General features: G+C 46.8%; 1 protein-coding gene across 1 annotated transcript in view; it reads left to right on the forward strand.

The window, feature by feature from the left end:
- Positions 1 to 14022, forward strand: part of adamts10 (ADAM metallopeptidase with thrombospondin type 1 motif, 10) — a 48648-nt gene that overhangs the window by 22834 nt on the left and 11792 nt on the right. Inside the window, exons 8-16 of the mRNA XM_072439112.1 lie at positions 319 to 362; positions 438 to 543; positions 5084 to 5230; positions 6447 to 6588; positions 7876 to 7983; positions 9047 to 9192; positions 9397 to 9460; positions 9547 to 9649; positions 11172 to 11305. Of these exons, the coding sequence (XP_072295213.1) occupies positions 319 to 362; positions 438 to 543; positions 5084 to 5230; positions 6447 to 6588; positions 7876 to 7983; positions 9047 to 9192; positions 9397 to 9460; positions 9547 to 9649; positions 11172 to 11305 (994 nt within the window). The remainder of the gene's footprint in view (positions 1 to 318; positions 363 to 437; positions 544 to 5083; positions 5231 to 6446; positions 6589 to 7875; positions 7984 to 9046; positions 9193 to 9396; positions 9461 to 9546; positions 9650 to 11171; positions 11306 to 14022) is intronic.

Consider the following 14022-nt stretch of genomic DNA (forward strand, 5'->3'; position numbering starts at 1 on the left):
CAGGACCGGCCCGTCGACACCGCCCACGCGTCCAGACTGAGCTTAAATATACATTCAATCAAATATAAAAACTTTTTCCGACGCGCATTGCAATCGCCTCAACGTGTGAGAGAAGACGGAAATATTCAAACAAATACAAGATTATTCCTTGTAAGATATTTTGCCGTTTGCTGAAGGCGTCTTACCTAAATAAATAATTGTACTCGTGAGCGCGGTTACACGGTCGTTTTCCCGAGATTACACCCGGAGCCATATCCGTTGGCAGCCAAAGCGCGGCACGTTTCCACTGTAAACGCCGTGTTTACTTTGTGTCTTCAGGTACGACATCTGCATCCAAAAGAACAAGCCCTGTGAGACTTTAGGTAACAACCACAAAGCCAAAACGTTTTAGAGGTGGATAAAACCCAAACGTGAACTTGTACATTTTGCTCTGTCAGGTCTGGCTCCGGTCGGCGGGATGTGCGAGCCGGAGCGGAGTTGCAGCATCAACGAGGACATCGGACTGGGCACAGCCTTCACCATCGCCCACGAGATCGGGCACACGTAAGGCCACCGCACGAGCCGACACGAGTTTGCATGTTTCTCTCCGTGTCTGGGTGGGTTTCCTCTCCAGTTTCTCCATCAACCCAGACCATGTCCATTTGACTAAAAAACAGGTCACGTTTCCTGCTTTTTGGGGCCTTTTACAGGCTTCCTACAGCTGGACGAAGTGTGAGTAAACTGCTCTATTCAACCTACTGTTTGCACCGAACGTTTAGACTGTTTTGTAAAAAAAAAAGTCCTTCAATTCAATGTAAATATTGCACATCTGCTCAGACTTCTACAGAGCCTTTTGAGCAGAATATAAAGGACAAATCTCATTCTTATTCAAGGAGCACTATGTCACGTTTCTGTTGGGGTCTGCCACCACGCCGGAGCCAAGACCACTGGAAACGCTCCACACTTTCTGCAGGAACCACTGAGGGGTCTTTTTTCTTTGGCCTCAGACAGGTCTTTTCCTTCTTTCAGAGAAACCCTGTCCCTACATTACATTTCCACATCCCCAGAGAGACTTCATGTAAACCCCAGCACCATGAGTCATTTCCATTCACCGGGTGATAATAGCTGTATGTTTTCTCTCACTATTTATATGTCAGTAAAATTAGTTACACATGGGTCTGCTAACATACTCCGCCGCTCGTTTTTGTCTATATTTGGACCTCAGATGGCTTGGAAAGCTGTTGAACTCGTTGGCTTAGCGGGGCCCATCTGCATCACTTAACAACTAGTAATTTTACCTCCACGCATGGTTTACTTCTGTCGTGAATCCATTAAATCAAGTGAGGTTATTGTTTTTGTCCACGGCACACGGGTTAATTTGGAGGAAACCCTGAAAAAACGCTGTGTTTGTGTTCAAACAGTTGTAATGGACTCGCGCACAGATGGACAATCCATCGGAGTGCGACGCCGCTAATGGTTTACACAGGTTCACTCAAGGACTCGGGCCCTCAGGATGCGTTATGGACTGGACACTGTGAATATGGTCCACACTGGACACACACTGTGGCCTTTAGTGAGACTAGAGCAGCAAGGGTTTTATTTATATGTATGTAACTCTCATTTACATACAACACAAAGTAATACACAGATAAAACAGTACCGTATTTTCCCGAGTATAAGTCGCACCAGCCAAAAAATGCATAGCAGAGAAGAAAAAAACATGTATAAGTCGCATTTTTTGTGTCTGGTATGTTAACGTAACATATTAACAGTTATTCAGATAACTATAGATAACAAGTTTACCAAAGCATCAGTTTTACCCCAAATCACTAAATCCACTGAATTCTTCTTCCTCTGTGTCACTTCTAAACAAGTCCACAAACTCCAGAGGTAGAGGAAGTGCAGATTCTTCTTCTGCGTCGCTTAGAGCCTAGAGCGCCCTCTTGTGGTTGCCAAAGTGAAAATAACAAATAATATCACATACAAGTCGCTCTGGAGTATAAGTCGCACCCCGGCCAAAACTATGAAAAAAGGAGCAACTTATAGGCCGGAAAATACGGTAAATCCTTAACACAGACTCTTTACAATAAAACGTATGAACGAACCACTTAAAAACTAAGATTTGAAGGCAGGTAAAGAGGACACTTTAACGTTTTTTGCAGCTTATTCCAATAGTTGGGTTTTATTCTTGTGTTTTTGTCATTTACCAAGTCCCTCGTCTGGAGCGTGTTAAGCACAAGTTATTTCAACACATCTTTAGTCCATCTTTGTAGTACAAGCGTTGAGCATCCCACACATGCTTCCTCTGTGAGCAAAGTGCAAACATGGCCGGCGGCGGGAACAACTACTTTAGCCAAGGATTTGAAGACGTTGTACTTTTCTGTTTACTTTCCTCTGAGTGTGAGTAATTCTGCTGTGAAAAACACTTTATGTGAAGATGAACAACATCACTTTGGATAGTTGTTTTTGTATTTTTTGTGCCCATTGTTAATACATTTTATGTCTAAACTGTAGTGGTAATATCTCCCCAAAAATATTTTTACTCTCACTTCTGCTTGAGTAATCTTATTTAAAAGTAACACTACTCTTACATAAGTACACATTTTGGCTGCTGTACCACTTTAGGACACTTCACCAGATGTTTCAGCGTATTATAATACGCATAAAACAATACATAACAATTTATTATTTAATCCTCTCTACCCTTTTAAACATAATTAGCCGTTCAATAAAAGCCTAAATAAACACTTCCTGGTTATAATACTCCCAAAATGAAGTCGTCTGTGTACAATAGTTATGATGATTATTTACTGTTACCGTATTTTCTGGAGTATATGTCGCACCAGCCAAAAAATGCATAATAGAGAAGAAAAAAACACATATTAGTGAATTTACCAAAGCATCAGTTTTACCCCAAATCACTAAATCCATTGAATTATTCTTCCTCTGTGTCACTTCTAAACAAGTCCACAAACTCCGGAGGTAGAGGAAGTGCAGATTCTTCTTCTGCGTCGCTTAGAGCCTAGAGCGCCCTCTTGTGGTTGCCAGTGTGAAAATAACGAATAATATCACATATAAGTCGCTCTGGAGTATAAGTCAAAACTATGAAAAAAAGTGCAACTTACAGTCTTTTGTGTTGTCTCTGCTGGGCAAATGATCTAATTGTAATTCGAGTGATATTTTAATAGTTGGATTCGGTTTGAGAAAGCGCGCCACAGTTGGTTCTGATTCTCGTCCCGCAGATCAACTCCAGGCCCGTTTGCGGCGAGACGTCCCACATGAAAAGGGACGAAAACCCCGACCGCCGCGGCAATGAGTCACAGACACTTCCACAACATTTATAATCCCTGCTCAAACACAGCTACCGCTTTCAATGCTCGTCGTGAAGGGGGGGAAACCAAACGCTGCGCTGTCTTTGTTTAAAAAACTGCCGCAAAAAAGTCTCGAGGAATTTACTGGAACTTAAAACTGGGACACTGCGCGACGAAGTGCTGATTAAAGCCAGACGAACGCCTCAATTACGATTAGAAGATGAGCTACAGAGCCATTATCGTCCATGTAAGAGGTTGTTTTCATGTTATAGAGGGACATGACGTTATCCTTTCAGATGTATCATTATTACACCACTTTTTGGAGTAGTTGGTTCATTTGAGCTGAGGCAGAAGTTTTTGTTCTTTGTGGATGGACGTATTTGTTACAGTGATATTAACCATAAACCAGGTCAACACATCTGCATTTGATGATTTACTTGATTTAACGTTTTCATAAATCTGTGCTTCTGTGAGTAATATTCAGTGTAGACTAAATCTGGAATTTAGCCTGGACTAGACCAGGACTAGGCCAGGACTAGACCAGGACTAGGCCAGGACAAGACCAGGACTAGACCAGGACTAGACCAGGAATAGACCAAGACTAGGCCAGGACTAGACCAGGACTAGACCAGGAATAGACCAGGACTAGGCCAGGACTAGACCAGGACTAGGCTAGGACAAGGCCAGGATGAGACCAGGACTAGGCCAGGACTAGACCAGGACTAGGCCAGGACAAGGCCAGGACTAGACCAGGACTAGACCAGGAATAGACCAGGACTAGGCCAGGACTAGACCAGGACTAGGCTAGGACAAGGCCAGGATGAGACCAGGACTAGGCCAGGACTAGACCAGGACTAGGCCAGGACAAGGCCAGGACTAGACCAGGACTAGACCAGGACTAGACCAGGACTAGACCAGGACTAGGCCAGGACTAGACCAGGACTAGGCTAGGACAAGGCCAGGACTAGACCAGGACTAGACCAGGAATAGACCAGGACTAGGCCAGGACAAGGCCAGGAATAGACCAGGACTAGACCAGGACTAGACCAGGACTAGACCAGGACTAGACCAGGACTAGACCAGGACTAGACCAGGAATAGACCAGGACTAGGCCAGGACTAGACCAGGACTAGGCCAGGACAAGGCCAGGACTAGACCAGGACTAGACCAGGAATAGACCAGGACTAGGCCAGGACTAGACCAGGACTAGGCTAGGACAAAGCCAGGACTAGACCAGGACTAGGCCAGGACTAGACCAGGACTAGGCCAGGACAAGGCCAGGACTAGACCAGGACTAGACCAGGACTAGACCAGGAATAGACCAGGACTAGGCCAGGACTAGACCAGGACTAGGCTAGGACAAGGCCAGGAATAGACCAGGACTAGGCCAGGACAAGGCCAGGAATAGACCAGGACTAGACCAGGACTAGACCAGGACTAGACTAGGACTAGACCAGGACTAGACCAGGACTAGGCCAGGACTAGACCAGGACTAGACCAGGACTAGACCAGGACTAAACCAGGACTAAACCAGGATCAAACTAGGACCAAACCAGGATTAAACCAGGATTAAACCAGGACTAAACCAGGACCAAACCAGGACTTTTTTGAGGGTTAACCCCAACACAATCGTTTCATTACTTTTTTACTTTTTTACAATTCTTTGTGCTTTTACTCGAGTAATTTCTGTTCAGTTTACAAAGTGATGTCACGTGAGGTGATATTTAAGGTCCTAAATCTTGGTCTCATATATTTGACCTCCTTTAAAGTCCCCTTGTGTTTGTGTGCTTCAGCTTCGGCATGAACCACGATGGCATTGGAAACGGCTGTGGGCCACGCAACCAGGAGACGGCCAAGCTCATGGCCGACCACATCACCATGAAGACCAACCCATTCATCTGGTCGGCCTGCAGCAGGGACTACATCACCAGCTTCTTGGAGTGAGTCCCATCCCTGCTCCAACCAAACGTGTATTAGCAGTTCAGCGGCGATGGTTGAAGGGAGGTTTTAGAACGAAAGGATGTTCGTTTCAGTGGGTCGGTCACTTTAGTCAGTCGATGGTTTATGTGGGTGTGTTCTGGCTGGTTTAGTCCTGGTTTAGACCTGGTTTAGTCCTGGTTTAGTCCTGGTTTAAACCTGGTTTAGTCCTGATTTGAGCCTGGTTTAGTCCTGGTTTGATACTGGTTTAGTCCTGGTTTAGACCTGGTTTAGTCCTGGTTTAGACCTGGTTTTGTCCTGGTTTAGTCCTGGTTTAAACCTGGTTTAGTCCTGATTTGAGCCTGGTTTAGTCCTGGTTTAGTCCTGGTTTGAGCCTGGTTAAGTTATGCCACTGACACAAAACCTTAAATCAGGATGACACAAAGAAAACCCTTTTCTAAATGAAACTTATTGTTAAAATCAAAATCACAGCTTAAAATAAACAAATAAATAAAATAAATAAAATAAATAAAATAAATAAAATAAATAAAATAAATAAAATAAATAAAATAAATAAAATAAATAAAATAAATAAAATAAATACATTTATAAATTAAAAGCAGAAGAAACTATTTAATTACTTATTTAGTATCTTTAATGAGTCAAAAAAATATTTTATTCCACCCGCTACAGCTCAAACCTATAATTTTGTTTTGTTGAAGGATATGACCCTCTAAGTATAGTATTTCTATAACATCTCTACAGCTCATATGCAAAGAAAACGTTCACACAATAAATATTGAACCCAAAAATATTGTTCCAACTTTCACTTCTTGAACTATAAGCTGTATAATTATTCCAGTGCTGGTTGTTTCCAGGTTCAGTCCCAGTTTAGTCTCAGTTTGATGCAGCATTAGTCAACTTATTTTTCACTTGGGTTTAATGGACCACAGCAGACAGAGAAAGGCATGATGTTTCGAGAGCAACTGGTCCATTTATTCTGCCATTTAAAAATATAAATGCCGTTTCATAGTACCTCTCTGTGTGCATAGTTTAAATGATCAGATTAGACTAAAATATTCGGACAGTTTTAGTCAACAAATCACTGCACAGGGGATATTTTTAGTGGCTCTAGCATCTCTTAAATCAAACTGGAGCGCCGCAGTTTAGCCACGTCTTCCGTTATCATATCGTTTTAGCGCTTGATGGTGGGACATGTTTTGTGCGTGTCGTCCGCAGCTCCGGCATGGGCTCCTGTCTCAACAACGTGCCCCTGAAGCAGGAGTTCACGTACCCGACCACCGCCCCGGGACAGGCCTACGACGCTGACGAGCAGTGCCGCTTCCAGTACGGCGTCCGATCGCGCCAATGTAAATACGCAGTAAGTCTTTTTAATGTCATTCATCCATCAAACATTTTAGTTTGTGTAAAGGTGTGGATATTTGCACCGATACTACGTAATGAGAACCACAGCTGTTTAATGTTTACGCCCAGAGTTGGGGTTTTAATTTAGCGTTCAGGATATAACGATTGTGACTGACGACGTTAGTTGACAACAATTACGTTGATGTTTGGTTTATTTACTGTGGCCACGGTTACAGTGATGGTGAACTTTATTGTCAATTACGGTTGCAACTAACACTTATTTTAGTGGTCACATGGTCAGAGATTATAGTTTAGACCAGTCAAACTGTTATTTTGTTGTGACACTGTGACTATTATGAATTCACTTTTAACCGTGTAAAGTTTAAATATGGAACTGAAGCCTTCTGGAAAGAGAATATTTAGTATTAAGTGTTTGAAAATCAGAATTGTTTTGGGTTTGATTTAGTAACAGCATCTTTGTTTTTTTTTGCATGTGTTTTAGAGTCAAGTTTATTTCCAGGTTTAGTCCTGGTTTATTCCCGGTTTATTCCCGTTTTAGTCCCGTTTTAGACCCGGTTCAGTCCCGGTATATTCCCGGTTTATTCCTGTTTTAGTCCCGTTTTAGACCCGGTTCAGTCCCGGTTTAGTCCCGGTTTAGTTCCGGTTTAGGCCCGGTTTTGTCACGGTTTAGTCCCAGTTCAGTCCCGGTTTAGTCCCGGTTTATTCCCGGTTTAGTCCCGGTTTATTCCCGGTTTAACACACACACACTCACAGTGGTAGCTTCAAACACGTGCTCCTACTGTCCAGCGTATCGGCTCACATCAGTGGACCCTCCCATATCAAAGCCGATCACGGGTTTCTTCTCCATTTGATTGTATGAGGTGATTGCATTAGTCCCGTTTTAGTCCCGCTTCAGTCCCGGTTCAGTCCCGGTGTAGTCCGGGTTTATTTCCAGGTTTAGTCCCGGTTTAGTCCCGTTTCAGTCCCGGTTTAGTCCCGGCCAGGTGGTGTGTGTCAGTGTGATTTGTGCTGACTTCGGGCCTGCTGAAGTGTGGGAGCTTCAGAGCGTCAGGACATCTGGAGGAGCAGACTGCTTTATAGACTCGTTCTTGTCAGTACTGTGTGGTCAAAGCAAATGTACACAATAAAAGCCCATGTGTTATTGACATTGTCGGATGAGAAGCAGGAGGTGAAGGCGTCTGTGCGTAAAAAAGCCTGGGCACTTTTGAAACCGCCCGCCCGTCTGTGAAGCGAGGCTAAGGTTCATTGTCTCTCTGTCTGTTTCATCTGGACAAACCGACAGGAAGTGTGCAGCGAGCTGTGGTGCATGAGCAAGAGCAACCGCTGCATCACCAGCAGCATCCCGGCAGCCGAGGGGACGATCTGTCAGACCAACACCATCGAGAAAGGGGTGAATGTCACTCTTTATGTACTTCTGCATACTAGAAATTCACTGTCGATCGATCAACCATTTGTACAGCACCAACAGCAACAGACATTCTATACAAAACAGTAATAACGCAATAATAAACAGTATGGTTATGTACAATAGGAACCGTTAAGCAATGCAAAGCTAACAGATAATGAATCCATCACAAAAATGTATCACTTTTTCCCCCTTTGGACCGATCAATCCCAATTTGTGGTTTTATTTTTCATATAAATAAATGGCTTTCGATCAAAATTCCAAGAACACAAGACAAAACTTCAGTCAATATCATTTAACACAAAACACAGTATATTGCCTTGAAGTTAGAACGTTTCTCCAAAACCTCGTGCTTTTCCTGACAGAAGATTAAAAAGGCACAAACTGATCATTGACCGACATCTGGATCTCGATTGCGTTCAAATTGCACGACCCCCCTTTTTTTTTATCCCCCACAGCGACGGCAGACGTATTACATATTCACATGTAATCTAATATGCATCTCAACCACAAGCAAAGCACCAAACAATGTGTACTGCACCATCGAGAGACAAAGCGACACACACAGGCCTGTCGCAATTGCACGTTTTCAAGTCTTACATTAGGCTACGTTTGTAGTGAAATTAAACTTAAAGCCGCGGTCACAATAACCTTAAAATGATCTGTTAATTATGCTACTATTAATGCACTACAGACATGTATTTATTTGTTTGTTTGTACATACAAAATCCTGTAGCTGTGGTCAGATTTGTGTCCCATAAAACAACACTGATTAAACAAGAAAAGATGATACTTGGGCAGGGAAAGCAGGAGATGCATTAAAGTCTGTAGTTGAATAACACGCCAAAATTAAGCCAAAATGTTAACTTTTAAAGGAACTAGTAACTGTTGAAACATTCAGATAGACAATATGACAGGGCGGAATAGCAATGAAGATGAAGACAAGGCAGATTTAGCAGATAGTAGTTTTCCATGACCCATGATGATATGTTTGCTCACATTCATTGTCTGTTTCTAAACAGAATGTGATTTGTCGTTTGTCGTCCAGTGGTGCTACAAGCGAGTGTGCGTGGTCTACGGAACTCGACCTGAGGGCATCGACGGAGGCTGGGGGGCGTGGTCGCCGTGGGAGGAGTGCAGCCGCACCTGTGGAGGGGGCGTGTCCTCCTCTGTCCGACACTGTGACAGCCCCAGGTCAGTCACCGTTTGCCAAATGACCTCCAAGTATTAGTGTTTGTTTTGGTTTGTTTCAACTTCCGCCCAAACCACAACGCCGCTCTGCAATTGGCTCCAGCTCCTCCCTAAATGCAGCGTGATTGGCCCGTTAAACCGCATAGCGCACCTTTAAAGTTAAAACGTCCTCACATGAACTTCAATCTCGTCCGTTTTTCGTTTCAGGCCGACGATTGGAGGGAAGTATTGCCTCGGGGAAAGAAAGCGCTTCAGATCGTGCAACATCGACGTGAGTATCCTCGTCCACGGTCGAACCCCTGGGCTGTTACCGTGGCGATTGGCCTTTGTGTCAAGCTGGTTTTGTGTGTGTGGCAGGACTGTCCCGCCGGTTCTCAGGACTTCAGAGCCATTCAGTGCTCGGACTTCGACAGCGTGCCGTTCCGGGGGAAGTTTTACACCTGGAGGCCTTACAGAGGAGGTACTATTTCTTCTTCTGGACCATGTGAGGATCTAGCGAGTGCTCCTAGCGATATGTTGTTATGTCGGGTGGATCTGTTGGTTATGGAGCAGAGGTCTAGCTTTTTGTGATGTCTGCAATTCGGTTTAATTATGCAGAATCAGAAAAAGGTTTATGGCCATTGTCAGGGAATAAAAACACTATTCACAAACTGGGAACTTTCTTCGGTGACGAGGAGCGACACAAAGCAACAAATATAATAGCAAAATAATAAACAAATATTAATAATAATAAGGAAAAATCACTAAATCCATTGAATTCTTCTTCCTCTGTGTCACTTCTAAACATTTCCACAAACTCCAGAGGTAGAGGAAGTGCAGATTCTTCTTCTGCGTCGCTTAGAGCCTAGAGCGCCCTCCTGTGGTTGCCAGTGTGAAAATAATCAACATGTGAAATGAAGTTGTCATGTGAAAATAATGAATAATATCACACATAAGTCGCTCTGGAGTATAAGTCGCACCCCGGCCAAAACTATGAAAAAAACTTCAAATATGGTAAATCTGTTCTGTCGTCAACTACTGCCAGTCAGATTATTTGCTTCTTCTTACCGTTCATTTGGATATCGTCCCGTAAACTGTATCTGATTTGTCGATATAATCCCTCATTCATTAGAAGCGGTCCATGTCAGATAAGGTTTAGGACACAAATCAAGAAATCAAGATGCCTCGAAAAGTAACTTTTAATCTGTTGGAAATGGTTTGAGCTGCTAGAATTTACACTCTCCCGAGCTCAGATGTGTCCTGAGCCCAAATGGAGGAGTTATAACTGATCTTAGGTCTATTGAGGTCCGGCCACCTCTACCTCAGAGCTGTGTTGTTTCTAATTAGCATTTGACTGGTTTGATTTCTGCCATGGTCTTATGAGACTATTATAGACTGAGGGGAAGAAGTAATTAATAACATATCTATGGAGACCAGCACATTTTATCCAAAAACACACCAGCTGCAACATATAAAGGAGTCATCCAGGCCAAGGTCATGCGGGACATTGTGATCGTTCTGAACTCACAAGTTTGTTCCAGTTCTAATCAGATTTTCCCCATTTATACTTGTCCATCTTAATGTTTAGTATTTGTTTTTTGGATTGATTTGACAGGTGAGTGACAGAAAACATGCAGTCATTGTTTCTGCTGCAGTTTAGAAACACAACAACACGAACTGTAACTGCTCCAGTGGTACAAAGAGTCTCAGTTCTGAAGCCTCGAGCTCTGGTTTAGTTAATACAATCAAACTTTTGACCTAATAAGACAAAAGAAAGAATAAATACCTCCTATAATAGAGTATTTATTGTTACGTATCTCGAAGGCGAGTTTCTGAACCCGAGCGACATCGGTTCTGCTGTTTATTCAGATTATTAGTGACAAACCAGTGCACGTAGTAAACATCGTGAAGAGACTCTTTATCCCACAATATTTATGTAAAAGTACTGCAATCGTGTACAGTCATAATAGTTTTCAGATGTTTCTGGTTGTTCTTTGTGGCAGGTGGCATGAAGCCCTGCTCTCTGAACTGTCTGGCAGAAGGATACAACTTCTACACTGAGCGCGCTCCGGCCGTGGTGGACGGGACACCGTGTCGCGCCGACTCTCTGGACGTGTGCGTGAACGGCGAGTGTAAGGTACGGCGAGTGTGAGGTACGGTGAGTGTGAGGTACGGCGAGTGTAAGGTACGGCGAGTGTAAGGTACGACGAGTGTGAGGTACGGCGAGTGTAAGGTACGGCGAGTGTGAGGTACGGCGAGTGTAAGGTACGGCGAGTGTGAGGTACGGCGAGTGTAAGGTACGGCGAGTGCGAGGTACGGCGAGTGTAAGGTAGGGCGAGTGTAAGGTATGGTGAGTGTAGGGTACAGCGAGTGTAAGGTACGGCGAGTGTGAGGTACGGCGAGTGTAGGGTACGGCGAGTGTGAGGTACGGCGAGTGCGAGGTACGGCGAGTGCGAGGTACGGCGAGTGTAAGGTAGGGCGAGTGTAAGGTACGGCGAGTGTAAGGTAGGGCGAGTGTAAGGTACGGCGAGTGTAGGGTACGGCGAGTGTGAGGTACGGCGAGTGTAAGGTACGGCGAGTGTAAGGTAGGGCGAGTGTGAGGTACGCCGAGTGTGAGGTACGGCGAGTGTAAGGTAGGGTGAGTGTAAGGTACGGCGAGTGTAGGGTACGGCGAGTGTAGGGTACGGCGAGTGTAGGGTACGGCGAGTGTAAGGTACGGCGAGTGTGAGGTACGGCGAGTGTAAGGTACGGCAAGTGTGAGGTACGGCGAGTGTAAGGTACGGCGAGTGTGAGGTACGGCGAGTGTAGGGTACGGCGAGTGCAGGGTACGGCGAGTGCAGGGTACGGCGAGTGTGAGGTACGGCGAGTGCGAGGTACGGCGAGTGCGAGGTACGGCGAGTGTGAGGTAAGGCGAGTGTAGGGTACGGCGAGTGCAGGGTACGGCGAGTGTAGGGTACGGCGAGTGTGAGGTACGGCGAGTGCGAGGTACGGCGAGTGCGAGGTACGGCGAGTGTAGGGTACGGCGAGTGTAAGGTACGGCGAGTGTGAGGTACGGCGAGTGTGAGGTACGGCGAGTGTCAGGTACGGCGAGTGTAGGGTACGGCGAGTGTGAGGTACGGCGAGTGTGAGGTACGGCGAGTGTGAGGTACGGCGAGTGTAGGGTACGGCGAGTGTGAGGTACGGCGAGTGTGAGGTACGGCGAGTGTGAGGTACGGCGAGTGTGAGGTACGGCGAGTGTAGGGTACGGCGAGTGCAGGGTACGGCGAGTGTAGGGTACGGCGAGTGTGAGGTACGGCGAGTGTGAGGTACGGCGAGTGTCAGGTACGGCGAGTGTAGGGTACGGCGAGTGCAGGGTACGGCGAGTGTAGGGTACGGCGAGTGTAGGGTACGGCGAGTGTGAGGTACGGCGAGTGCGAGGTACGGCGAGTGCGAGGTACGGCGAGTGCGAGGTACGGCGAGTGCGAGGTACGGCGAGTGCGAGGTACGGCGAGTGCGAGGTACGGCGAGTGTAGGGTACGGCGAGTGCAGGGTACGGCGAGTGTAGGGTACGGCGAGTGTGAGGTACGGCGAGTGCGAGGTACGGCGAGTGTCGGGTACGGCGAGTGTAGGGTACGGCGAGTGTAAGGTACGGCGAGTGTAAGGTAGGGCGAGTGTGAGGTACGGCGAGTGTGAGGTACGGCGAGTGTAAGGTACGGCGAGTGTAAGGTACGGCGAGTGTGAGGTACGGCGAGTGTGAGGTACGGCGAGTGTCAGGTACGGCGAGTGTAGGGTACGGCGAGTGTGAGGTACGGCGAGTGCGAGGTACGGCGAGTGCGAGGTACGGCGAGTGTGAGGTACGGCGAGTGTAGGGTACGGCGAGTGCAGGGTACGGCGAGTGTGAGGTACGGCGAGTGCGAGGTACGGCGAGTGCGAGGTACGGCGAGTGCGAGGTACGGCGAGTGTCGGGTACGGCGAGTGTAGGGTACGGCGAGTGCAGGGTACGGCGAGTGCGAGGTACGGCGAGTGCGAGGTACGGCGAGTGCGAGGTACGGCGAGTGTGAGGTACGGCGAGTGTGAGGTACGGCGAGTGTCAGGTATGGCGAGTGTAGGGTACGGCGAGTGTGAGGTACGGCGAGTGTGAGGTACGGCGAGTGTGAGGTACGGCGAGTGTAGGGTACGGCGAGTGTGAGGTACGGCGAGTGTGAGGTACGGCGAGTGTAAGGTACGGCGAGTGTGAGGTACGGCGAGTGTGAGGTAAGGCGAGTGTAGGGTACGGCGAGTGCAGGGTACGGCGAGTGTAGGGTACGGCGAGTGTGAGGTACGGCGAGTGTAGGGTACGGCGAGTGTGAGGTACGGCGAGTGCGAGGTACGGTGAGTGTGAGGTACGGCGAGTGCGAGGTACGGCGAGTGTAGGGTATGGCGAGTGTAAGGTACGGTGAGTGTGAGGTACGGCGAGTGTAGGGTACAGCGACGAGGTAGATGCAGTTGAGATAAATATATTTTGAATTTTGCTGAAAAATATTAAAAAAAACGTTATCCCAGAATTTCACTTCCTGTTGTACTCCTCTCCCCTCTTCTTCTGCTTCCTCTGGTCTCTCTTCCTATCCTACTCACCTCTTGGTTTCACTCCCCCTGCTCCTTCTTTTCCTCTCCTCCTGCTTCTCTGATTTCCCTCCTCTTCCTCCTCTTCCTCCCCTCTGAGCTGGTTCCCCCTGCTCTCCCCTTTGCTCTCCCCCCTCTCTCCCTTCTCCTCCTCTCCCTCTTCTCCCTCTCCTCCTCTTCTCTCTCCCTCCCTCCCTTCTCCTCCTCTCCCTCCCATCTGCTCTCCCCCTCTTCCTCCTCTTCATCCCCTCTCTTCCTCTCCCCTGCTCTTCC

This window comes from Eucyclogobius newberryi, unplaced genomic scaffold (genome assembly GCF_026437365.1).
Source record: "Eucyclogobius newberryi isolate DKJ021-1_F unplaced genomic scaffold, fEucNew1.0.hap1 SCAF_9, whole genome shotgun sequence".
NCBI classification, from domain to species: Eukaryota; Metazoa; Chordata; class Actinopteri; order Gobiiformes; family Gobiidae; genus Eucyclogobius; species Eucyclogobius newberryi.